Here is a 25694-nt window from a genome sequence, read left to right on the forward strand (position 1 = left end):
AGATCTTGGCTTGTGTTTTCGTTCTTGCGATAGGAAATTTTTGTTTTCTATGCTACGAATCCTATCAGTGGTATCAGAGCCGTGTCTATGCATAGATTGGTTGCACGAGTAGAACACAATTGTTTTGTGGGCGTTGATGCTTTTGTTGTCTTTAGTTCGTGTACTTTGCATCTTGCGGCATAGTGGGATGAAGCGGCCCGGGCTAACTTTACATGACCGCGTTCATGAGACTTGCTCCACGTTCGACATGCAACTTGTATTGCATAAGTGGCTTTGCGGGTGTATGTCTCTCCCACTATAGTGAAGATCCAATTTACTCTTTCTATTGACAACACTAGTGTCACCGTTGTGGTTCATGTTCATAGGTAGATTGGATCTTACTCGAAAACCCTAAACCACGTAAAATATGCAAACCAAATTAGAGGCGTCTAACTTGTTTTTGCAGGGTTTGGTGATGTGATATGGCCATGATGTGATGATGAATATGTATGAGATGATCATTATTGTATTGTGGCAACCGGCAGGAGCCTTATGGTTGTCTTTATATTTCATGTTGTAGTATTATTTCAAAATAGTTGTAATAGTTGCTACATGCGGTGAACAACCATGAAGACGGCGCCATGGACCTTGACGCTACGCCGACGATGATGGAGATCATGCCCGTTGATGATGGAGATCATGTCCGTGCTTTGGAGATGAAGATCAAATGCGCCAAGAATAAAGGGCCATATCATATCACATATGAATTGCATGTGATGTTAATCCTTTATGCATCTTATTTTGCTTAGATCGCGACGGTAGCATTATAAGATGATCCCTCACATTAATACCAAGATAATAAAGTGTTCTCCCCTCGTATGCACCGTTGCTACAGTTCGTCGTTTCGAAGCATCTCGTGATGATCGGATGTGATAGACTCAACGTTCACATAAAACGGGTGTAAGCCATGTTTGCACACGCGGAATACTTGGGTTTGCTTGACGAACCTAGCATGTACAGACATGGCCTCGGGACAACGGAAACCGAAAGGTTGAACACGAGTCATATGGATGATATGATCAACATGTTGATGTTCACCATTGAAGCTACATCATCTCACGTGATGATCGGTTTTGGTGTAGTGGATGTGGATCGTGTACCACTTAACAACTATGAGGGATGTTGTATTAAGTGGGAGTTTATTAGTAATTAGATTAAAACTTGAACTAATTATCATAAACATAGTCTGAGTAGTATTTTGAATTAAATTTGTAGAATTGGCATCCGTTTTTCTACCATGCGTTAGTCTTGTAATTGAGATTGAAATACTGTTAAGTCTGACAATTAACTTTACGGACTTGTACCGTATTGTTAAAGAATCAAGAAATAATTAAGTCCTATTGCAAACTGTTAGTAAACCTCAAATTGTTGATTCAAAGATCTATGGTTTCAATTAGTACCTACAATTATCTTGTCTCCGTGAAACTTGATGTTCAAATTTGTTTGAAAAGTAAGGAGCTGAAAAGTTTTGTTTTCAGAAAGAAGCGAGGTATGAGATATATGCGATATCTAAGACCTTACTACAAGATGATAGAATATAATCTAGTGAGACTACATAAACTCATAAGTTTTATGGGAATGTACGAAGGTTGAAGACGCCAGGCGTCCCAATCCTCCAACTATTGGGGCACTAACAATATTCGCATATCCATGAAGTGATCGTCCTTAGTATGCACCGTTGCTAAGACTCGTTGTTTCGAAGCATCTCGTGATGAACGAGTGTCATAGATTCCACGAGTGCATACAACGGGTGCAAGCCAGATTTGCACATGCGAATACTAAGGTTAAACTTTACGAGCCTAGTATGTACAGACATGGTCTCAGAAAGTCGTCATGATATGATGGATAAAATTATGAGTGAAATTTTTCATCATATTACAAAGTTACTAATAGTGAAATCAGGAACACTTGTCATATGATGATCAACTTCAAAGTAAGAACCTCATGGTTATGGTATTTGACCAACAAATCTAGAAGTCTATGATGTTGAAGTGTTTTTCTGAATAATGAGGAAAGCTAAAAGAAAAACTATAAAAGATATTTTGGCAGAAAGAAAAGAAAAGACTAGAAAGTCTAGCTCAGGTGTATATAAATGATATACATGTTATGGTTGTATTCCTAGTTTGGTCACACAATGAAATTCTTGGGTATTTGTACCATATTGGTTGGTATGAAGTGTCATACAAAACAACGCAATACAAGAATATAATGGCCTAAGTGACTGACAAGGAATATGATAGGAATACACGTCTGGAACAAAAATAAAGTGTTATTATATTCGTCGTTGGTATTCTATCTAGCCCTTAGAATTTATAATAAAGAACTTAATAATTGTTATTTTGCTCTGGTCAAATGAGAACAATGAGTTTTTCAAATTATGACATTACTCCATGTACGATGGATAAGTTATTATAAATTTTAATGGTGAAACACACATACATAACACTGACGCTAAAATGCCATAAGGCAAATGATTTGAATTCCACTTATTTGTGGAACCGCCCTTTAGGTCATGTTAGAAAGGAACGCATAAAGAAACTCCATGCAGATGGATTTTTGGAGTCATTTGATTTTTGAATCGTTTGGCGTTTGCAAATCTTTTCTAAAGAGAATGACTTAAATACCGTTCATAGGCCAAGAGTTGAACGGGCAACTAACTTAGTATGTGGTTCACTGGGCATAGTTGTGTGCGGGAGATTCTTCTACTTCATGAAAACTTCCAACAATGAATTGAGTATATATTTTTGGATATATTCGATAAGGAAGAAGTTTGAAACATTTGAAAGGATTCAAATAAAGTTTAGCATGAAGTGGAAATCATCGTAATAGAAAATTCAAATATCTATGATTGGATCATGGTGGAAATATTTGAATTACGAGTTTTAGCGAACATCTAAGAGAGTTATGAAATTGTTCTACAACTCACATTTCTTGGAGTATCATAATGATGATGGAGTATCCGAGAGATGTATCCAAACCTTGTTGGATTAATGATGAGAAAATATAATTTGACGCCATTATATTTTTTGTGGATTATGCTTTAGAGACTACCGCTTTTACACTAAATAGAGCATCATCATGATCCGTTGAAATGACACCATACGAGTTATGGCATGGGTATGCACCCTAATAGTCTTTTCTTAAATTTTGGTATGCATAGCATAAGTAAATTAGTTTACAACCAAAATCGGATGAATGTCTTTGTTGCTTATCCCAGAGAATTGATTGGGAATTCTTTCCACTATGAAGTAAAAGACAAAAGTGTTTGTTAATGTTACTTGCTTATTTCCAAGAAATTGTTTTCTAGCGAAGTATTTGAGTGGGAGTACAATAGAACTTGATAAGGTTGACGAACCTGAGCATAATGATCAGAGTAGCGCAGCATCGGAAATGGTTCCGGAAGCGGCTACGACAATCATGGCTCCCATGACTACAAAGTGTTTTAGCCATGGAGATCGAAGTACCTATTGAACCTTGTAGGTTTGGTTTACTTTGTGATCAAATAAATGATTTGTGGACAAAGGATTGTTTTTGAACAATAATAAACCAACTACATGCAAAGAAGTTATGATGGGCCCTGACTCCGTTAAAATGGCTATGCGCCATGAAATCCAAGATAGGTGAATACTTTTTGAAAGAAAATGGATCTATAAAAGTGATGGACTTGGATGTAATATCCTTAAAGAAGCTCGACTTGTTGAAAAGTTGTTTACGACAAAGTTCAAAGAGTTGAGTACGATAATATTAGATCTTCCGTAGCAATGCTTATAGTCCATGTGGATTATTCTAGTAATCGCTACATATTTCTTTTATGAGATATGCTAGTAGGATGGCAAAATATATTACTTAACAGAAGTGTGTATTAAAGGTGTATACCAGATACAACCAAGAGTTTTGCTAGTCCGTAGAATACTAGATAGGAATACGAACTTCAATTGGATAAAGTGAGTATTGTGGAGTTGGAATCTTCACCGGATGAAATAGTCAAAGAGTTTTGATTTCATCAGAAACGATGAAGGTGCTTGCATTTGCAAGAAATTAAGTGGGAGCGCTGAGACATATTAGTAATACTTTATGTAGCTGACATATCGTTGATTATAAATAGTGTAATTATATAATTGATTAAAAAGGTTTCATTGAGAATTAACTTCAATGAAAGGATATGGGCTGAAACATATTTATGTCAAGATCTATGAAGATAGATTAAAACACATAATAAGTTTAAGTCAAAGTACATAGAATGGATATTGAAGTAGTTCAATATATAAATATTAAGAAGGTGTTCTTTGCATACAAAGGTTTAACAAGACTTGAGTGTATTTGACACTCGATGAGTAAAAACACATGAGTGATTTTGGATCACAAATAATATGTACAAAATCAGATGTCCTGTGCTCTAAAAGGTTAGGAGCATATACCAGAATGATTCATGTGATAATCATTGGACAAACAGTAAGAATATCCCTGTGTGCTTCAGAAGAACCAAGGATATATATATATATAGTTTTATATGGGGTAATGACAAACAAATCGCTGTAAGGTGTTGCACCGATACTTAATTGTTTGGTCACATATAAGAATTAATCTCAGATCTCAATTAGGCTAAGTGTTGTTTAAAAGGTAGCACAATGCTAGATTTAGAAGAGTTCTAAATATTGTGACGGATTCTATAAGCGAAGGCAGAGTATGTCATTGTTTTGACAATGACTAAGGATGTTAAGTCGAAAAGTTCTTTGAGAACTTGGTGTAGTTCCGACAGTGTCAGAACTTTGAAGCTATATTGTGTGTGACAATATTAGTGACATATTTCAGACCGTGGAATTAAGGTTCCACCAGAGGACTAAGCATATATGCCGACTCATTTGAAAAATGAGTGATGCGTTGAGACGCAAAATGAATTGCAAAATACATATGTTTCTGAGCATGTCAGATCCGTAGACTAAAACCTCTCCCGTAGGCGAAACATGATAAAACACCAGAAAGGCCAAGGTGTTATATCTTTACAAATGTAAACTAGATTATTGACTCTAGTGCAAGTGGGAGACTGTTGGAGATATGCCCAAGAGGCAATAATAAAATGGTTATTATAATATATCTTTGTGTTTATGATAATGTTTGCATAACATGCTATAATTGTATTAACCGGAACATTGATACATGTGTGTTATGTAAACAACAAGGAGTCCCTAGTAAGCCTCTTGAGTAACTAGCTTGTTGATTAATAGATGATCAAAGTTTCATGATCATGAACATTGGATGTTATTAATAACAAGGTTATGTCATTATGTGAATGATGTAATGGACACACCCAATTAAGTGTAGCATAAGATCACGTCATTAAGTTTATTTGCTATAAGCTTTCGATACATAGTTACCAAGTCCTTTCGACCATGAGATCATATAAATCACTTATGCCGGAAGGATACTTTGATTACATCAAACGCCACTGCGTAAATGGGTGGTTATAAAGGTGGGATTACGTATCTGGAAAGTATGAGCTTGAGGCATATGTATCAACAGTGGGATTTGTCCATCCCGATGACGGATAGATATACTCTGGGCCCTCTCGGTGGAATGTCGTCTAAATGGCTTGCAAGCATATGAATGGTTCATAAGAGACCACATACAACGGTACGAGAAAAGAGTACTTGTCAGGAGACGAGGTTGAACAAGGTATCGGGATACCGATGATCAAACCTCGGACAAGTAATATATCGCGAGACAAAGGGAATCGGTATCGTATGTAAATGGTTCATTCGATCACTAAAGTCATCGTTGAATATGTGGGAGCCATTATGGATCTCCAGATCCCTCTATTGGTTATTGGTCGGAGAGAAGTCTCAACCATGTCTGCATAGTTCGCGAACCGTAGGGTGACACACTTAATGTTTGATGTTGTTTAAGTAGATATGGAATATGGAATGGAGTTCGAAATTTTGTTTGGAGTCTCGGATGGGATCCAGGACATCACGAGGAGGTCCGGAATGGTTCGGAGAATAAGGTTCATATATAGGAAGTCATATTCCAAGTTTGGAAATGATCCGGTGCATTTATGGCAGGTTCTAGAAGGTTCTAGAAAAGTCCGGAAGAAATCACCATGGAAAGTGGAGTCCCGGAGGGACTCCACCTTGCATGACCTGCCAACCCTAAGGGGGAGGATTCCTAGGTGGACTCCCCCTAGGGTGGCCGGCCAACCCACCTAAAGGAAAGGTGGGAGTCCCACCTTGAGTGGGATTTCCCCTTGGGAAGGTTTCCCACCTTTAGGCAAGTTTTGGATTCGGGTCTTATTCGAAGAGTTGGAGTCCAAGTCTTGGGGGTTTTCCACCTATATAATGAGGGACAAGGAGAGGGTGTCCGGCCACTCTTGCCTCCCACCTTGGCCGCCCCCCTTTGTGGCCGGCGCCCAAGCCCCTCTCCCCAAACCGTAGCCTCTCCTCCTCCACCACCTCTCCCGCATACGCTTAGGCGAAGCCCTGCCGGAGATCTCCACCACCACCGCCACCACGCCGTCGTGCTGCCGGGATTCCGAGGAGGATCTACTACTTCCGCTGCCCGCCGGAACGGGGAGGAGGACGTCGTCTTCATCAACACCGAACGTGTGACCGAGTACGGAGGTGCTGCCCGATTGTGGCACCGTCAAGATCAAGATCTTCTACGCGCTTTTGCAAGCGGCAAGTGATCGACTACATCCACCCCGAGATCTAATCTCGTTAGGCTTTGGAAATCTTCGAGGGTTAGTCTCATGATCTTCTCGTTGCTACCATCTACTAGATTAGATCTTGGCTTGTGTTTTCGTTCTTGCGGTAGGAAAATTTTTGTTTTCTATGCTACGAATCCCATCAATGCTTGTGTGCACTCTGACAAGAACGATGTAAAATTGTAGGGGTGTAAACGGAAGATATTTTCCGCACCGAAACCGGCCTCGAATCTATGTTAAGACATCCATATCTGATTTTAAATAATTCGGTGGATAAGGATATCCAATTCTGAAGTAGCGCACCGAATACAGTATATGATATAGGATAGCAAATAACATGCAGATATAGATTATCCAAAATTTAATAACGATAATTTGAAGGTTTGAAATCGGATAATCTGATTTTATTGAGTCAAAAACCAAGACCAATCTCACAAGGTTAGGAGTTATTGAGTTACCGAATTCATTTGGCGATCATATTTAGCTCTGAATTTCTATCACTGATTGAGTTTTAGCATAAATTATGTCTCATTATCCAACTACATAAGAATGAAAGTTTAAATCTATGTCAAGATTTGTAACAACTATAACTATCTACCAATAAGAGCATATATCCAACTATTTTGTTTCTGGTCCGAGTTCACCCTGCTTCCGATTCGAATTCGCAATCCGGTATATCCATATTCAAATTCGAAGCCGATCAATATTCGCTCTGATCCGAATTCGAGAAAAATATATGGTAAAGGATAAGATATGAGCAAAATTCAATCAGATCCAATCCATCATCCCTATAAAATAGGGCCTTAACGATTAAGTACTTTGCGTTGTACCGGAAGTATAAACGTAACAAATATGATTTTATTTTGTCAAACTTAGCTTCAACTATCAGTTGTTTACTCTTTTGTATTCATATTTACATATGCTTGCATAACTACATAACAATGTTATGCTAACTACCAATATAATGCTAACGATAAATGGGGAAACTCATCCGTGCACTTGGGCACTACCGCACTAGTGTGCACGACGTGGACGAGGCCCAATGACAACGCGCGCAGCCCCTATTGAGAGTGTGCTAGATAGACACTCAGCAAAAGTGGGCTGCCCAGTCGCATGCAAGAATCCGTGTGCGTCCGATAGACACTCGGCAAGTTTGCCCGCCGTTAACGTTCATGAGCCGGCAGTCATCTTTTCTTTGCCAAGTACCGAACCAAAACACATGGCAAAGACTTTGCCGAGTATCCCGTGAAACTACACTCGGCAAAAAAATCTTTGCCAACGAAATCCTTACCGAGTGACTTTGTCGAGTGCTTTTAGGCCTTTACCTTGTATCCTTGGTACAGGCAGAGATCTTTTTTCCTGCAGTGACCGGCCGAGGTCGCTTCAACCCGGGTAATAATAAAACTAGGTGCACTGCGTGCCGCAACAAACGATCCACAACTGTATAAGACTAGTGAACAAAAAACACAACTGTATAAGACTTTGTATATGCGTTCTGCCAGCTGGTACTCTGCTGAATGGTGAGACATCGAACAAAGGAGAAGGCGTAATTGTTTGCTGACGTTCTAGTTTAATACGGTGCAGTGTTTGTGATTTGAAGGCGCTCTGCTTTACTAGTCTTTGATGAACCGTTGATCAGTCCGAGTAACTTAATCATGCTCAAATACTACTAGCTGCAAGAAATGTTTCCGTCCCTAAGCTTTACTTAACCGCAACCACTCGGTAATGTCAGAGCGGACGCGGGACGGCACGGAAGCTAGTAAAAAAACAGCATCCATGATCGTACCACACTTTGACGCTTCATCGCTATAAAACGAAAACGCATCTACGCAATCTCCACATCACAGCTCAAAATACGGGGCACTCCTCACTGCCTGAGCAGTCTCTCTCCACTGCACCCAGTACTGGAGTATCTAGCGCAGCTAGGCACGGTCCGATCCATCCCAGCTATGGCAAGCAGATCCTTGACTCCCTTCCAGCTCACTGCCACCCTCTTCGTGGCGCTCCTCGCTACGTGCCATGCCGGCAGCATCGCCGTCTACTGGGGCCAGAACGACGGCGAGGCTTCGCTAGCCGAGACGTGCGCGTCCGGGAACTACGAGTTCGTCATCCTCGCTTTCCTCCCCAAGTTCGGCAAAGGCCAGAGGCCGCAGCTGGACCTCGGCAGCCACTGCGACGCATCGTCAGGTGGCTGTAAAAGCCAGAGCAAGGACATCAAGTCGTGCCAGAGCGGCGGCGTCAAGGTCCTGCTCTCCATCGGCGGCGGCGACGGAAGCTACGGACTATCGTCTCCCGGTGACGCGCGACAGGTCGCCATGTACCTCTGGAACAACTACCTGGGAGGCACCTCGTCGTCCCGCCCCCTCGGCGACGCCGTGCTCGACGGCATCGACTTCGACATCGAGCTCGGCGGCGCCAAGTTCTGGAACAATCTCGCCAGTGACCTCAAGAAATTGGGCAACAACATCGACGCCGACAAGCACGTGCTGCTAAGCGCGGCGCCGCAGTGCCCGTTCCCTGACGAGTGGGACGGTGGCGCGATCAACACGGGGCTGTTCGATTATGTATGGGTGCAGTTCTATAACAATCCGGAGTGCCAGTTCAACGCGGGGCGCCAGGCATTCATGGACGCATGGAAGAGGTGGGAGTCGGTGCCGGCGGGGAAGATCTTCCTTGGACTGCCGGCCTCCAAGGATGCGGCGGGCACCGGATTCGTGCCCGCCGGCGTGCTCACGTCGCGCGTGCTGCCGCTTATCAAGGGCTCGCCCAAGTACGGCGGCGTCATGCTGTGGTCCAAGTTCTACGACGATCGCACGGGCTACAGCTCCGCCATCAAGAGCCACGTCTGAGTCCATGCAACGTTCATCTGGCCGGCGATGTGTTGCAGCTTGCCTGTGTATATATTTGTGTAAGTAGGATGCTGTATGGTCTTTTTTATCTTCGTGGTTGTATCTCTGTCCTTGTCTCGGTGTTTCCAAGACATGCATGTTTATGTCTTTTGTATGTGCATATTTTATTATTTTTTATATTCAAACTCTGAATTACTTGATTTTTTTATAATTAATAGTTGGAGATATTCAAATTTCATTTTGTACGGTACTCATTTTATGAATCTGCTTATGTGCCGGTTCCATAATTATCAAGTATATGGTGCATTTATTTCAGTGGCCTTCTCTTTTCCACTACAAATTATTAAAGCGTTCATTACTGTCCAGAGCACATAATTTCCACTGTATGTCCAAAACTGCCAATCACCCCTGTTATGTTATCAATCTTTTTCTACTGTATTACATTTCAGTTGGTGGTGCACCTTTTACATTATCCAGCATTTTTTTTTTGTCTAACTGGAGATTGAGATGAGTTCACAGAATCACCCAGTTCATTCAGTCGATGGCTCATTAGCCAGACACCTTGCCAAAATGGTCAATCAGTTATTTAGTCCCATCTATGAAAGTCGTTGATCATCTGATTCATCCATCAAACGTGAGTATTGGTGAATACACTGGTATGAGGAGGTGGTTCATCAAACACGACGGAAACTGTCTGCTTCTCTGGCTGAATGCATCAATTGACTGCAGAATGTCATGGAAATGACTGTTCTTGTCTTAAAATCCTAGCATGTAGTGTCCGCTCATATTTTATCGTACTACAGTAGTAAAGTCTCAACCAACCTATATTGTAGTACATATGTAAGTCTCGATCATGAACGGACAGAAAAAGCCAGAAGCATTGGAGGAATTGCTTTCGAGGCAGAGCAAGATGAGAAGAGAACCTGGATAGTGGATATGCTTAAAAACGGATTTCGACTCAATTATTAGATGATGGTAACAAATGCTACCGATACACTCAACACTCCACTGGTTCAGGTCTCCTGATCATTCACATACATATAGGGTTCAGGTTTTATGAGCATCACGAGTTGGAGGCCTGGAAGGTGTCTGGCTTGTGTTTCTCCATCAGAGCCGTGAGAGCAGCATCGAGCTCCTTCTCGAGCTCCGCCTTCTTCTTCTCGTGCGCTTTTATCAGTTCATCTCTTTCAGCCTTGAAGTCCTCCACGTCCTTGACATGGCAATCTATGAAACGCTGTGCTTGTTCCTTCCTGCAAAGGATAAAATAGTATGATTATGTAAAAGTAGATAGCATTTCACTATTTCGGGGTAAGTTGGAGAAGACAAGTACATGACATGGTTAATCTAGAGAATACTTGATTCAATCATATCTCATGTCGCAGAACGACACATAATCATCCAACTGAGTGCCAGTTACCCACCTTAGCCTGCAGTTTTCGCTAGTCCCAGAATCAACATCACATTGTCTAGCCTTTGCACGCTCCTCCTGAAGCAACTTTTCAGATTCAGCACGCTCCTCCTGCAGCAACTTCTCAAATTTAGCACTCTCCACTTGCAGTAACTCATCAAATTCAGCTTCTTTCTCCTCCATGGCCTTCTGAATGTTTTCTATCTGATCAAAGAAAAATTTCTCCTGCGACTCCATCTGCAAATATAGAAACACAAGGTGAGAAAAGGGAGTAAATGAAATCAAACTGGAGCCACCAGCAAATTTCTTTAAACTGTTGAATATGCCTTTCAGAATTGCAGTCACTGAAATGCACATAAATCATTAAGCAAGCATTACCTCTTCCTCATGCTCCGAGTGCTTCTCTCCGACTCTATCAATGAGGACTTTTTTCTCTGCCATAATCTCTCGATATTTCTGGGCCAAATCACAAAACGATTCTTCTACAGATTTTTTGTATTGCTCTGTCTTAACCATCTTGTTCTTCATCAAATGCAGCTGCTGATTTTCTTCGCTCATTTGTTTCATTTGTAGCACTACCATCTCATTATGAGACCTCATATCATATTTTAGACGACTCTTTCCTGAAAAATATAATAAATTAGTTATCCAAAAACTATAGTGCAACAGGCAATGTATCTGCTATGAAAATAATGTAATACTTCAGGTCCTATCCAGTAGATGCATAACAGGTTGTGTGGTGATGCATTTTATTTTGAGAATATTTTGGACTTTACTAAACTTGCAGGACACATTCATATAAATAGTCTCCAAATGGGATGATCAATAATACAATAGAACAAAACGTTTATTCGCAACATGTGTGGTTGATGCATATTGTTATGAAAAATATTAAAACAAAAGTAAGGCATAGAGAAGCATTCGGCCAAATGTTTGATTGACGTCGGTTCCTGCACAAACAGGTGGTGCATTGATCTAAATAATAATTAAGTACACTAGTGAGTAGGATTTTAATTAACTAATAGGCATGTTGTACACTTCTTCAAATATACTCTCATTGATTCACATATTGCCAAATTGCCAATATGAAACCTAAAATAAATATCGCAAGAATTAGACTATGTTTACATGCCAAGGTAGGGAAGAACACATCATTGCATTCGCATCAACTATCGTTGGTCACAGAGAATTTAGCCAACAAAAGCTCAGAAACAAAAGGTATTTACTGAATGAGCAATTGCACGGAAGCAAAGCACCTAATGCATGAAAAAAGGTTAAACGTTAATACCCTGGCAATGCTTATTGAAATCTTCCATATCTTCTTTTTTGGCTAAGAAACCATATAATTGCCTTTTGCCACCTGGTAAGAATCGAGGCATTTTTTTCTGCCATGCATCCCTGTCTGTATTTTGACTTACGAAGTGCTTGTGCAGACGTTCTGCATGCATATAACCCACAGCTGAGCTTTCAAATATTAGCACACTCATGCCACGGTGCCCACCTGGACCGTAGGCATGGCGTGCTTTGGTTGCATCATATTCACTGAAATAATCAAGTAGTTCTGGGTTGCCCATGCCTATCCACTAGAGACCATCAAAGAATAGCAGGATCAGAATAGAATAAACAACATTAGAAATCTTGAAAGATTTAAAAATGCTCCTTTTGCTTTCTGGGGAAAAATGGAATCTATTAATCAGTCAAATGATGCCCGCAGCATTGATTTCATCATCAAGCCCTTTTAAAGATGCACTTATACAAATGCTACCAATCAAACACATACGCATGAACTGATTCACCAACTATACCATGTGTCCATGTCAACACAGTACTGTAGAAAGACGAATTTGTATTAAGCGAGAAGTTCACGTCCTTCCATGAATCGATGTAAAAATGATATTGAAATCAAGCTAAGGGATAGACAACTCATGAACAGCGGCCATGCCAAGAAGAGTGCGAATAATGGTAATAAGAGCCACATGTGCAAGAAGAGAACGAAAGACTCTAAAAAGATTGAGAAGAATATGCAAAGAAATATAATAGTTTTGTTCTTTAATCTTTAGTTTTGTCAAAATTGAATTACGAAATTTTAGATATCAAATAAAAAATAGAAGAGAGATGCATAACATAGAAAGAAAAAAACATCAACTACTAGTAGACAAGGTTGAAGATACAACACTAAAAATAAAGGAGAAGTGTTAGCTGAAGGCAGAAACTACATCACCTTGTCAGCATCATCTTTTTCCAATAAGGTGTTCATGACAATAACCATTGGTGGCCACACTATCTCGCGATCAGTGACTCCTCTCAACCCTGCCCATTTCCCAAACTGCTCGCCAGATGGGACCATTGTAGTTCCCCTGCCGGACATCTCCTCTTCTAGCAATGCTGCCAATTCTCTGTGGAGTTTAACCCTTCTAGAACCCTTTGTACTAGCATGTGTCACCAAAGATTGTAGCCCTTTGAACCAGTCAATTGCCCCAGGACCGTTTTTGCATGCTGGACAATGCCATTGCTTATTCGGCTCAAGTACTTGTTCCACAGTTAAGGAATTGATCTCTTCAAAAAAGCTTTTGAACCACTTGTTCATTTTTCGGGTCTTGAAACTTTTTGCACTTGCATCAGAGTCATACTCATCACTCATATCATCGTCTGACGAATCTTCAACATCAGAACTGTCAATTTCAGGGTCAAAACTAGATGAGGGAACATTGACCTTGTTGCTTTCCAGACCAGATGGTCGAGACCTCCACTTCCAACCATTTGCCAGAGGTGGAGTCACAACAGGGTTTGGTACTGCTCTCCTTTCTGGTTCTCTTGAATTTGTTTGTGATGGTGGCCTGGGATTGTCTCTGGCAGTAGGCCTACGATCAGAAGGTACAGCACAGTTCTTCCATGGAGGACATGAAGAACCTTCATTGCAATTCCAAGCTTGCCGTGCTATAGCAGGTGAAGCATTTGATGAGGAACTCACTGGTGCCCTTTGTCCCCGACCAGCTGCTTGCCCTGGTGTCTTAATCCAACTACCCCCTGTATGCAGGACATGATTATGCATGGTTACATAGAACAACCTAAACATATGTTTTCAATTGAAAAATGTTCTAGACAACAAGTGAGAAAGATGATGACTATAATAATTGTTAATCAAAGTTCTATGATGGGAGCAAGGTACATGAATCAGGCTGCAGACTTGCATGCAGAAAAAGCTGCAAACATTCACGGCAGTACAGCAACCATACTTATTATCACAGTAGTGAAAGTGACAATTAAAAGGGGATGCAAAGCTTCAATTGTTGACTGATTAAATAAAGGTATCTAAGGCTTCATAAAAAAATATTTATCTCACTATAAGGTGTTATCTGGTTGGAAGCCGAAGTAGGGCTTGGCAAGAACTACCCAGTTAAGCTAGTTTTAAGTTTCTAATCGCAAGTTGTGGCAAGAATCCTTAGGGAAGGTTGTTTTTAGCAGCAATTTTCTTGGGACACAACCAAGACGGTTATTTTTTATAAGCTTTAGCATATTTAGGCCAGCTGGTGATGAATCAAAGATACGCTAGTCAGTAACTGCTAATGCATGAGTATGATATAAGATAAAACAAGATAGTATGAATAAAACAGGAGAACAAGAAAGCAAACAGTTCACAATCTGTATACCATACAGTGGTACTGAGCCTAAATTAAGCAACAGCATATATATCACAGTTAGTAATGTGTATGTGTTCGAGAGAAAAAATAGTAAAGGCCGAATGAGTATGATACTGTCCGATTTCGAACTTCCAATTCACTAGAGCTTACAAATTTTCAAATTAGTATAGTACCGAAAGAAAGACAGGCAATTCTTATTTTTTTTTTTGCAATTTACCAGGCAAAAAGAAGAACCTGCATTCTGGTAGTTTGCCCAAACCAGGCAAAAACCAGGAGTAGATCATTTCTACATACACTTGAAATGCAATTAACGAATTGTTAATATGGCTCAAAGGGTACAGTAGGACCAAGTACAGCGAGTCTTACACAGACAGGGTAACGAATCGTTCTGAGAAGTAGGATCGCAGCCGTAAGAACTCTGAATTAATAAATACATGATTGGAAAATACAGATGACACTCTTTTAGTTTTGCGAAGTTCATTTAACACATGATTGGAAAATACAGATGTCACTCTCTTAGTTTTGCGAATTTCATTTACAGATAGATCTGATAATTTTCCTGTTCCCCCAAAAACACGAAATAATAATATGAATAAAAAAAAGAAGTCTGCAGAGATGGGACGAATAGAGATGAAGCAGACAACCGCCATCGCTCCGGGCGATCAGATGAACAAAACGCCCAAACGAAGACAAGCAATTCCGTACCTACACGAAGCAGCATTACCCCCTCCTCGGCGCTCACGAAAGAACCGATCCCGGAAGCAACGAAACCCGGGAACACGAATCCGCAACTGAAGAAAAAGGAAGTAACAGGGAGGACGATACGGGTAAAAGAACCCTTACCTCTTCCACGAGCAGCCATTGCGGCGAAATCGCCGTTGCCAGGAAGCCTGCCGCCGCCGCGGCGATTGGTGGCCATCGCGAGGGTGTCCGCGGCTCGCGCCGTGGGTTTAAGGTGGGGATGGAGAGGGAGAGGGAGAGGAGGATGAGGCGAGCTTTAAAGGAAGAGGAGGAGTGGGCACCCTGACGGTTGGGGCGTGCGCACCGCCGCCCCACCAACGGCCGCTTCGCATCCCGGCGACTGGTGGTGGTGGGGACGACAGGCACGTCCAAGATTTCAGTTAGCGGCGCAACCTCTCTACTATACCCGTGCCCGCACGGCCGCACCCTTGACACATTTGATTTGGCTTTACACTAAACTAATTTATACTCCTGAACCGTATTTGTCATATTCTAGACTTTCCAGTAGATTGATGACTTGGGAAGTTTTGGTGATTTCTCATTTATCTAAGACTACTTATAGTAGAAGTAACATAGGTAGTAAGAGCATCTTCACCGGCGCGTCCTAAACAATCACCGGCAGGGCAACGGCACTGTCGTATGGGGGCTTCAACACAGCATCCTTCATTTGAGGAGGTGCTTCCACACCGGCGCCCCCCCCCATGCGGCAGCCCCGATAGATGATTTGAATTAAAAACTCAAACAAAAACATAAAAATTCGATAGGTTTTCGAATAAAAGATTGGGCCAACACACGGCCACCAAATTCAAATAGGTTTTCGAATATGAAGCTTGGGCCAACATACGGCCACCGAATCGCCGTCTAGTCCCGCTGCAAAAAACAACTTCGGCTTCCAGGCCAAATGATCAGATAAACGGGGTCATTGGCGGCTCAACCTCGACGACGTCCTCGTCGTCGGCGAGCCCCGACGGTAGCCCCATCGCTGCAACTGGATCCACGGTCGCCGGGGGAGGCATGAACGTTGACGGTATCGGCGGAGTCATGATAGTTGAGGGTACATGCGGAGCCATGAACGTCAAGGGTGCCGCGGGAGTCATGGACGCCGATGCAGCTCGCGCCACCAGCACCTCTTGGCCGATGCGCTCGCGGTACATCTTGTGCCACGCCCTCGCCAATGGGTCCATCTTCTCCATGTCAGCCATCAAGACCTTGGATTCTTGAGAAATCTTGGCCAATGAAAGCTGCGTCGCTTCGTTGGTGGACTTCATGGCGGCGGCGTGAGCTTCCATCTTCTCCGCCTCCACCTTCTCCCTCTCCAACTCGATATTCATGTCTTGCTTCTCTAGTATTGCCTTCCACACGGCGGTGGCCCTATCCGCCACTTCCTTGTTCTCCATTGAGAATGAGGATATCATCTTCTCGAGGGAGGCGTCCATGGCGGCCAATGCCAGCGCCGCATTCCTCATGGATTTGGCCTTCTTGTTGCCAATGGGGCGCCCGGCGGAGGCGCCGGCTGGATCGACCGGCCCATCTTCCCCGACGCTGTCCTTGTTGAGAGTGTGGAGGATGGCGTCCCATTTTTTGCAACCTTGTAGTTTGTTGAAGCAATGCATGAAGGGGAAATCTTTGTCCTCGTTTTGGTTCTTGTACATCTTGAGGGCGTCGAGCATCTAACAATACATGATTCATTAACAAGATATAGAACAAGCTGGACATCATCAAATAGATACACTATGATGCATTATGAAATAGACATCACCAAATGGTCATAGATCATACCCAATCCACCGTCATCTTGCCACTCTCCTTCCGGATCTTAATCTTCTCATAGTACCATGTAACTTTCTACAGGCCGCCTTGATGATGTTCCAATGGTAGGAGAGGGCGACCTCATTTCGGATCATGTTGATGTTGGAGATATGCCCGAGAGGCAATAATAAATTAGTTATTGTTATATCTTAGTGTTCATGATAAATTTTTACACCCCATGCTATAATTGTATTAACCGGAAACATTAATACATGTGTGTTGTGTAAATAACCAGAGTCCCTAGTAAGCCTCTTGTAAAACTAGCTTGTTGATTAAAAAATAATCATGGTTTCCTGATCATGAACATTGGATGTTGTTAATAACAAGGTTATGTCATTAGGTGAATGATATAATGGACACACACCCAAATAAGCGTAGCATGAGATCAAGTCATTAAGTTCATCTTGTTATAAGCTTTCGATACATAGTTACCTAGTCCTTTGACCATGAGATCATGTAAATCACTTACACCGGAAGGATGCTTTGATTACATCAAACGCCATTGTGTAAATGGGTGGTTATAAAGATGGGATTTGTCCATCCCGATGACGGATAGATATACTTTGGGCCCTCTCGGTGGAATGTCGTCTGATTAGCTTGCAAGCATGTGACTAGGTCACAAGAGATGACATACCACGGTACAAGTAAAGAGTACTTGTCGGAAACGAGGTTGAACTAGGTATGGAGATACCGATGATCGAACCTCGGACAAGTAAAGTATCGCGTGACAAAGGGAATCAGTATCGTATGTAAATGGTTCAATCGATCACTAAGTTATCGCTGAATGTGTGGGAGCCATTATGGATCTCCAAATCCCGCTATTGGTTATTGGTCGGAGAGGAGTCTCGACCATGTTTGCATAGTTCACGAACCGTAGGGTGACGCGCTTAAGGTTTGATGTCGCATAAGTAGATTCGGAATATGAGATGGAGACCGAAGTTAGTTCGGAGTCTCGGATGGGATCCAGGACATCACGAGGAGGTCCGGAGTGGTCCGGAGAATAATGTTAATATAAGGGAAGTTATTTTCCGGGGTTCGAAAAAAGTTTCGGTGTTTGACCCGAGCTTCTAGAAGGTTCTAGAGGGCCATCGGTGGGCCCACCACCCCGGGAGGGACCACATGGGCCAAAGGGAGTGCAGTCTGGCCTAATGGGCCTGGGGCACCAAGCCCTCATGGCCCAGCCGGCCAGCCCCCTAGGGATAAGATCAAATCCCTGAGGATAAGAGGGAGCAACTTTGGAAGGGGAAGCAAACTTGGAAGGGGATGATTTCTGATCCCCCTTTTCCTTTTGTGCGCTGGTGGGGCCCCAGGGGATGCCTTGGCCGCCCCTCCCTCTATAAATAGAGGAGAGGGGCAGCCGACCACCCGCCCCTTCACACGAAAGTCTGCCGCCCCCCTCTCTCCTCCACCGCAAGTCTGCTCCGGCTTGGCGAGGCCCTGCAGCTTTTCTCCTCCTCCACCACCACCATGCCGGCGTGCTCCTGGGATTCCGAGGGGATCTACCACACTTCCGTTGCCTGCTAGAACGGGGAGAGGACGGGCTTCAAAGACACCGTATGCACGACCGCGTACGGAAGTGCTGCCGGATTGCAGCACAGGATGATCGACTACATCAACAACGAGATCTAATCTCGTAGGTTTTGGAATCTTCGAGGGTTAGTCTCACATACATCTCGTTGCTTCGATCTTGGTAGATTAGATCTTACTTCTTCCTAGATTGGATGTTGGTTTTTGTTCATGTTCACGGTAGAAATTTTTGTTTTACATGCAACGAACCCATCAATGGTATCAGAGCCGTGTCTATGCATAGATCTGTTGCATGATTAGAACACAATGGATTTTTGGGCGTTGATGCTCTTGTTGTTTTTGGTTAGTGTACTTTGCATCTTGCAGGATGGTGGGATGAAGCGGCCCGGGCTAACTTTACATGACCGCGTCTCATGAGACTTGCTCCACGCTTGACATGCAACTTGTATTGCATAAGAGACTTTGCGGGTGTCTGTCTCTCTCACCATAGTTAAGATTCAATTTACTCTTTCTATTGACAACATTAGTATCACCATTGTGGTTCATGTTCGTAGGTAGATTGGATCTTACTCGAAAACCCTAAACCACGTAAAATATGCAAACCAAATTAGAAGCGTCTAACTTGTTTTTGCAGGGTTTGGTGATGTGATATGGCCATGATGTGATGATTATATTTGATGTATGAGATGTTCATTATTGTATTATGGCAACCGGCAGGAGCCTAATGGTTGTCTTTAAATTTGTTAAGACATGCGTGTCTATTCATCATGTAATAGTTTTATTTCAAGTAGTTGTTATAGTAGCTATAAGTGATGGACAACCATGAAGCGGCGCCATGGACCTTGGTGCAATGCTGGTGGTGATGGAGATCATGCTTGTGTGCTTTGGAGATGGAGATCAAAAGCACAAGAAGAAACGCCATATCATATCACATATTATGAATTGCATGTGATGTTAATCCTTTATGCATCTTATCTTGCTTAGATCGCGACGGTAGCATTATAAGATGACCCGTCACATTAATATCAAGATAATAAAGTGTTCTCCCCTCGTATGCACCGTTGCTAAAGTTCGTCGTTTTGAAGCATCTCGTGATGATTGGATGTGATAGATTCTATGTTCACATACAACGGATGTAAGTCATGTTGCACACGCGGAAATACTTGGGTTTGCTTGACGAGCATAGCATGTACAGATATGATCTCGGAACACAGGAAACCGAAAGGTTGAACACGAGTCATATGGATGATATGATCAACATGTTGATGTTCACTGATACATCTCCAACGTATCTATAATTTCTGATGTTCCATGCTTGTTTTATGACAATACCTACATGTTTTGTTCACACTTTATATCGTTTTGATGCGTTTTCCGGAACTAACCTATTGACGAGATGCCGAAGTGCCAGCTCTCGTTTTCTGCTGTTTTTGGTTTCAGAAATCCTAGTAAGGAAATATTCTCGGAATTGGACGAAATCAACGCCCAGAATCTTGAAATTCCACGAAGCTTCTAGAACACCCGAGAGAGGCCAGAGGGGGGCCACTGGGCCACCAGACGACAGGGTGGCGCGGCCAGGGGGTGGGCCGCGCCCCCTAGTGTGTCATCGCCTCGTCGACCTTCCGACTCCGCCTCTTCGCCTATATAAAGCCCCTGCATCGAAAACCCTAGGGGAATAAGCCACGGTACAAGAAAAGTTCCAGAGCCGCCGCCATCGCGAAGCCAAGATCTGGGGGACAGGAGTCTCTGTTCCGGCACGCCGCCGGGACGGGGAAGTGCCCCCGGAAGGCTCCTCCATCGACACCACCGCCATCTTCATCACCGCTGCTGTCTCTGATGACCCACAAGTATAGGGGATCGCAACAGTCTTCGAGGGAAGTATTACCCAATTTATTGATTCGACACAAGGGGAGACAATGAATACTTGTAAGCCTTAACAACGGAGTTGTCAATTCAGCTGCACTCGGAAACAGACTTGTTCGCAAGAGTTTATCGTAGTAACAGTTTTATAGCAGTAGGAATAGTAAAATAACAGACAGCGGTGAAATAAAGACAGCAAGTAGTGATTATAGTAAACATCAGGATTAAAATACTGTAGGCACAGGGACGGATTAACGGGCGTTGCATGGATGAGAGAAACTCATATAACAATCAAAGCAGGGGCATTTGCAGATAATAATAAAACGGTATCCAAGTACTAATCAATCAATAGGCATGTGTTCCATATTTAGTCGTACGTGCTCGCAATGAGAAACTTGCACAACATCTTTTGTCCTACCGACCGGTGGCAGCCGGGCCTCTAGGGAAACTATCGGAAATTAAGGTACTCCTTTTAATAGAGTACCGGAGCAAAGCATTAACACTCCGTGAACACATGTGATCCTCACATCACTACCATTCCCTCCGGTTGTCCTGATTTCTGTCACTTCGGGGCCATTGGTTCCGGACGACGACGTGTGTATACAACTTGCAGGTAAGATCATAAACAACGAATATCTTCATGAATCAATAACATGTTCAGATCTAAGATCATGGCACTCGGGCCCTAGTGACAAGCATTAACCATAACAAGTTGCAACAATATCATAAAAGTGACATCTACGGATACTAGGCACTATGCCCTAACAATTTTATGACTATTACATGACCAATCTCATCCAATCCCTACCATCCCCTTCAGCCTACAGCGGGGGAATTACTCACACATGGATGGGGGAAACATGGCTGGTCGATGGAGAGGCGTTGGTGGTGATGGCGGTGAAGATCTCCTCCAATTCCCCGTCCCGGCGGAGTGCCAGAACGGAGACTTCTGGCTCCCGAGACGGAGTTTCGCGATGTGGCGGCTCTCTGGAGGGTTTCTGGCGACTTCCACTCCTCTCCGTGCGTTTTTAGGTCGAGAGCGATAAGTAGTCCGAAGGAGGGCGTCGGGGGCCAGCCGAGGGGGCCACACACTAGGGCCGCGTGGGCCCCTCCTGGGCCGCGCCGGCCTAGTGTGTGGGGCCCTCGTGCCCCCACCGGCTTGCCCTTCGGCTCCGCCAATATTCTGGGAAAATAGGGCCTTCCGTATAAATTCCGAGGTTTTTCCCGAAAGTTGGATTTCTGCACAAAAACGAGACACCGAGCAATTCTGCTGAAAACAGCGTTAGTCCGTGTTAGTTGTATCCAAAATACACAAATTAGAGGCAAAACAATAGCAAAAGTGTTCGGGAAAGTAGATACGTTTTGGACGTATCAACTCCCCCCAAGCTTAGCTTATTTCTTGTCCTCAAGCAATTCAGTTAACAACTGAGCGATAAAAGAACTTTCACGAACACATTTGCTCATATGATGTATATATTCTCATGCTATGGCTAATACTTAAGCAGTTCATAATGAGATACATGCAAATAAGATCATCCAACAGCTATGTCAATCATGGAGAGGTAACAACAATTAATAATAAGCATCATGAATCATGTATATAAGCAGGATTGCAATGTTCATAAGAGAATATGATAAAGTGGTATCTCGCTTGCCCGTATTTGATCGGCAAAACATAAATGCCCAGGCACCTCCGGAGTTCATAGAAAGACTAGAAGTAGTGATTGTCAAAGATAAAAGCATCAAAGTTATACCACAATCAATCATATTTTGAGACAAGCATATTATACTAAGAATGACAGCTTGTGCTCTCAAGATAGTGCTCAAAGAAAGAATGGAGACACAACATAAAAGTAAAAGATTGACCCTTCGCAGAGGAAGCAGTGGATTAACATGCGCTAGAGCTTTTCATTTTTTAAACAGGAGTAAAATTATTTTGAGAGGTGCTTGTTGTTGTCAACGAATGGTAATGGGTACACTAACTACCTCGTCAACCGGACTCCCAAGAGCGGCTCCCATGAATTATTTATATGTTTATGTGGCACTCCTTCCAACCTTTCTTACACAAACCATGGCTAACCGAATCCTCGGGTGCCTGCCAACAATCACATACCATGAAGGAGTTCCTTTTTATTTAAGTTTTATTATGATGATGACACTCCCCCCAACCTTTGCTTACACAAACCATGGCCAACCGAATCCTTCGGGTGCCGTCCAACAATCACAAACCATGGAGGAGTGTCTATTTAAGTTAATTAATTTGGGACTGGGAATCCCATTGCCAGCTCTTTTTGCAAAATTATTGGATAAGCGGATGTGCCACTAGTCCATATGAGAGTCCGTCAAAAGTAAATGACAAGGTTGAAAGCTAAACACCACATACTTCCTCATGAGCTATGAAACATTAACACAAATTGAGAAGCATTTTGAAAGTTTTAAAGGTAGCGCATGAGAATTTACTTGGAATGGTTTGAAATGCCATGCATAGGTATTTATGGTGGACACTTTGGAACAACTTGGTTTTCAGGTGTTTGGAAGCACGAGCGGCGTTCCCGCTCGGTACAAGTGAAGGCTAGCAAAAGACTAGGGAGCGACAAATCAAGAGGGCAATGAATCTGTCATAATCATGCTTGCGGCAAAATAAATTAATGGAGGCATAAAAGTGATACAAGAACTCTGGAGCAATATAAATCATCGAGGCTTAATTGACTTTTTGTTCAGTCATATGCATGCGTGAGCATGTGCCAAGTTGATATAAATGAATTATTCAGAGGAGGATACCACAATGCCATACTTACTTATGAATAAAACAATGCAAGCAAACATCCATGACATGCTACTCATATTAATAAATTGGAGCTAAACATGAGAGGTCATGAACTACTAGACTTTCTCAAATAACATATACCTCACATGAACCAACTAAGCATGCTCACATGGATGAGTATATGTACAAAAATGAAAACAAATAGGGTTCATACCAGCCTCTCACCACAATCCAATTGTTGTAGATCGTCATTATTGCCTTTCATTTGTGTAGCTTGGATAATATGAAATGAAAACCACGCTCCAGCCACCGAAGACCATTGAACTCATGATGAACTTTACAAACCAAAGAAGAACAACAAATATTTTTGGTGTTTTCGAATTGGAAACAAGAACAAAAGAAACAAGAAAACAAAGCAAAATCTTTTTGGGTTTTCTCATAGCAAACTAACGATAACAAATAAAGTAAAATAAGAGCAAATAACCAAATAAATAAATGGTGAAGAGAAACAACAGAAATATTTTTGGTCTTTTTGTGTTTTAGGAAAGAAACAAAGCGAAAACAAGAGAATGCAAACTAACAGAAACACAGAAAAGCAGGATGACAGAAATCTACCAAAACTCGACAGCGATGACAAATCGAAATTAACAAAAATCTTCCATTGCTCAGCTCAAAAAGTGTTCAACTAATGAAAGTTAGATAACAACCTGGGGCACATGCGCAAAAATTGGCAACTCAAAATAACGTTCTGGCTGTGCGTACGAATTTTTTTTGGTAACAGCCCAGAATCTGTTTTTGGACAGCACTTCCCCAAATATCATCTCCTTCTCATTAGAAAACCACTCTAAGAAACTAAACAAGTATGTACAAGTATCCAGCAACCATAATATGCAAAGAATGAGTGATGCCGGTATACCTCCCCCCAAGCTTAGGCTTTTGGCCTAAGTGGAGTTCAATCCCATCGAGGCCATGAGGTTGTATCTCCGTAGTACGACGAAGATGGATCATATTCCGGGTATGTGCTAGAAGAAGCACCCGGATACGTGACGGTGTAGTCGTAGGAGGGCTCGGCGTCCTCGGAGTCATGTTGCTGGTGGAAGTCTTGTATCTTCATATGTTCCTCCACCTCCTCCTTAGTGCGCGACCATGATTGCCTGTCAAAATTGAACAAACCTGGCTGGGGAAGCGGGATTTCTTTCTCATCCCCGTCAGCAAACAACATTCTATAGACCATATTATCTACAGTGGAATCAGTGGTAACAAAATGATGGCTCTTCATAGCAACAATATCAAGTCTCCTAGGGGTTAATGGCACATCATTAGGATCAAGAGGGAGTCTTAAATGTGTTAAAACGCGCAGTGCAATAGTTCCTCCAAAAATAGGCCCCCTGCTAGACAGGCGGCGAGCAATAAGAGAACCAAGATGATAAGGTGTCTGTCCAGTAAGTGCAGCATTCAAGAAAGCAAGATGATAGCTAGAGATATTGCTAGTATTTTCCCTACCAAGAATGCTAGTAGCAATGTAATATGCAAAATATTTAATGGCGGGGAGTTGAATGTTTCTTATCTTGCCGCGCTGAATGGTGCGGCAATCATCATCGGTGATCCCTCGATAGAGCTCCAACAGGTCCCGGGGGTTGTCATCAATCCTCCTTGCTGTACCTACAGGGGCGATATCCAATGCACGACAAAATTCTTCCAACTCCATAGTAACAGGATTACCATAGATTTTGAATGCAACTGTCGGCTCATATTGCGTGTTGTGGAACTTGAAGCTCTCAACGAAAATTTTGGTGAGCATGTAGTATTGCTCCCTTTCATCTCCCACGTAGGTGGCTAAGCCCGCCACTGTTGACAAGGGTGAAGAAATCATCCAATATCCCTGCATTTGTCAGAAAATCATAACATGGGAAGGATGAAGCATTAGGAGCCCCATTGTCCTCTTCGGGCGCGAAGCTAGGCGCGATGATATCCTCATTATAGGATCGCCTAAGTTGGGTGGAGGTCCTAGAAGGCCTCCCAGTGCTGGTTGTTTCTCTCTTGAATAATTCTCCAAAGTTGAACTTCTTCATCTTCCTCTTCTGAAATTTTTCAACAAGTGATATAAAACTTGATTTGGTGACATATAATCAAGGGGAACTACTATAGGAACTTGCTAGAGTACTAATCATGCATCAAAACTAGTTTATACAACTTAGAACAAGCATGCAAGCTCACTAAACATGTTACCTACAGCAGCAAAATACTCAAGATATACTCAACCAAACAAAATTCTACTTGGATAATCGGAGGAGTCACATACCGGAGAGCAAATGTGCCAAATTTCAGACAGAAATCTGGGCTGAGCAAAGAGATC

The 25694-nt window shown here is 42.5% G+C and overlaps 2 protein-coding genes across 2 annotated transcripts; one reads left to right on the top strand and one right to left on the bottom strand.

Annotated features, from left to right (window-relative positions):
• The first annotated feature begins 8685 nt into the window (after positions 1-8685).
• LOC124689083 (acidic endochitinase-like) lies at positions 8686-9585 on the top strand. Its single transcript, XM_047222682.1, has one exon. It carries the CDS (start codon positions 8686-8688, stop codon positions 9583-9585), a length of 900 nt encoding a protein of 299 aa, XP_047078638.1.
• A 1063-nt stretch (positions 9586-10648) lies between these two features.
• On the bottom strand, positions 10649-15553 carry LOC124691140 (protein SUPPRESSOR OF GENE SILENCING 3 homolog). The gene is made up of 7 exons (XM_047224415.1): positions 15478-15553; positions 13215-14020; positions 12282-12576; positions 11372-11616; positions 11138-11230; positions 11007-11071; positions 10649-10835 (listed from the first exon to the last, which is right to left on the bottom strand). The coding sequence occupies exons 1-7, from the start codon at positions 15551-15553 to the stop codon at positions 10649-10651; spliced, it is 1767 nt and encodes a 588-aa protein (XP_047080371.1).
• Between the last annotated feature and the right edge of the window lie 10141 nt (positions 15554-25694).

Source organism: Lolium rigidum, chromosome 2 (genome assembly GCF_022539505.1).
Source record: "Lolium rigidum isolate FL_2022 chromosome 2, APGP_CSIRO_Lrig_0.1, whole genome shotgun sequence".
Lineage (NCBI taxonomy): Eukaryota > Viridiplantae > Streptophyta > Magnoliopsida > Poales > Poaceae > Lolium > Lolium rigidum.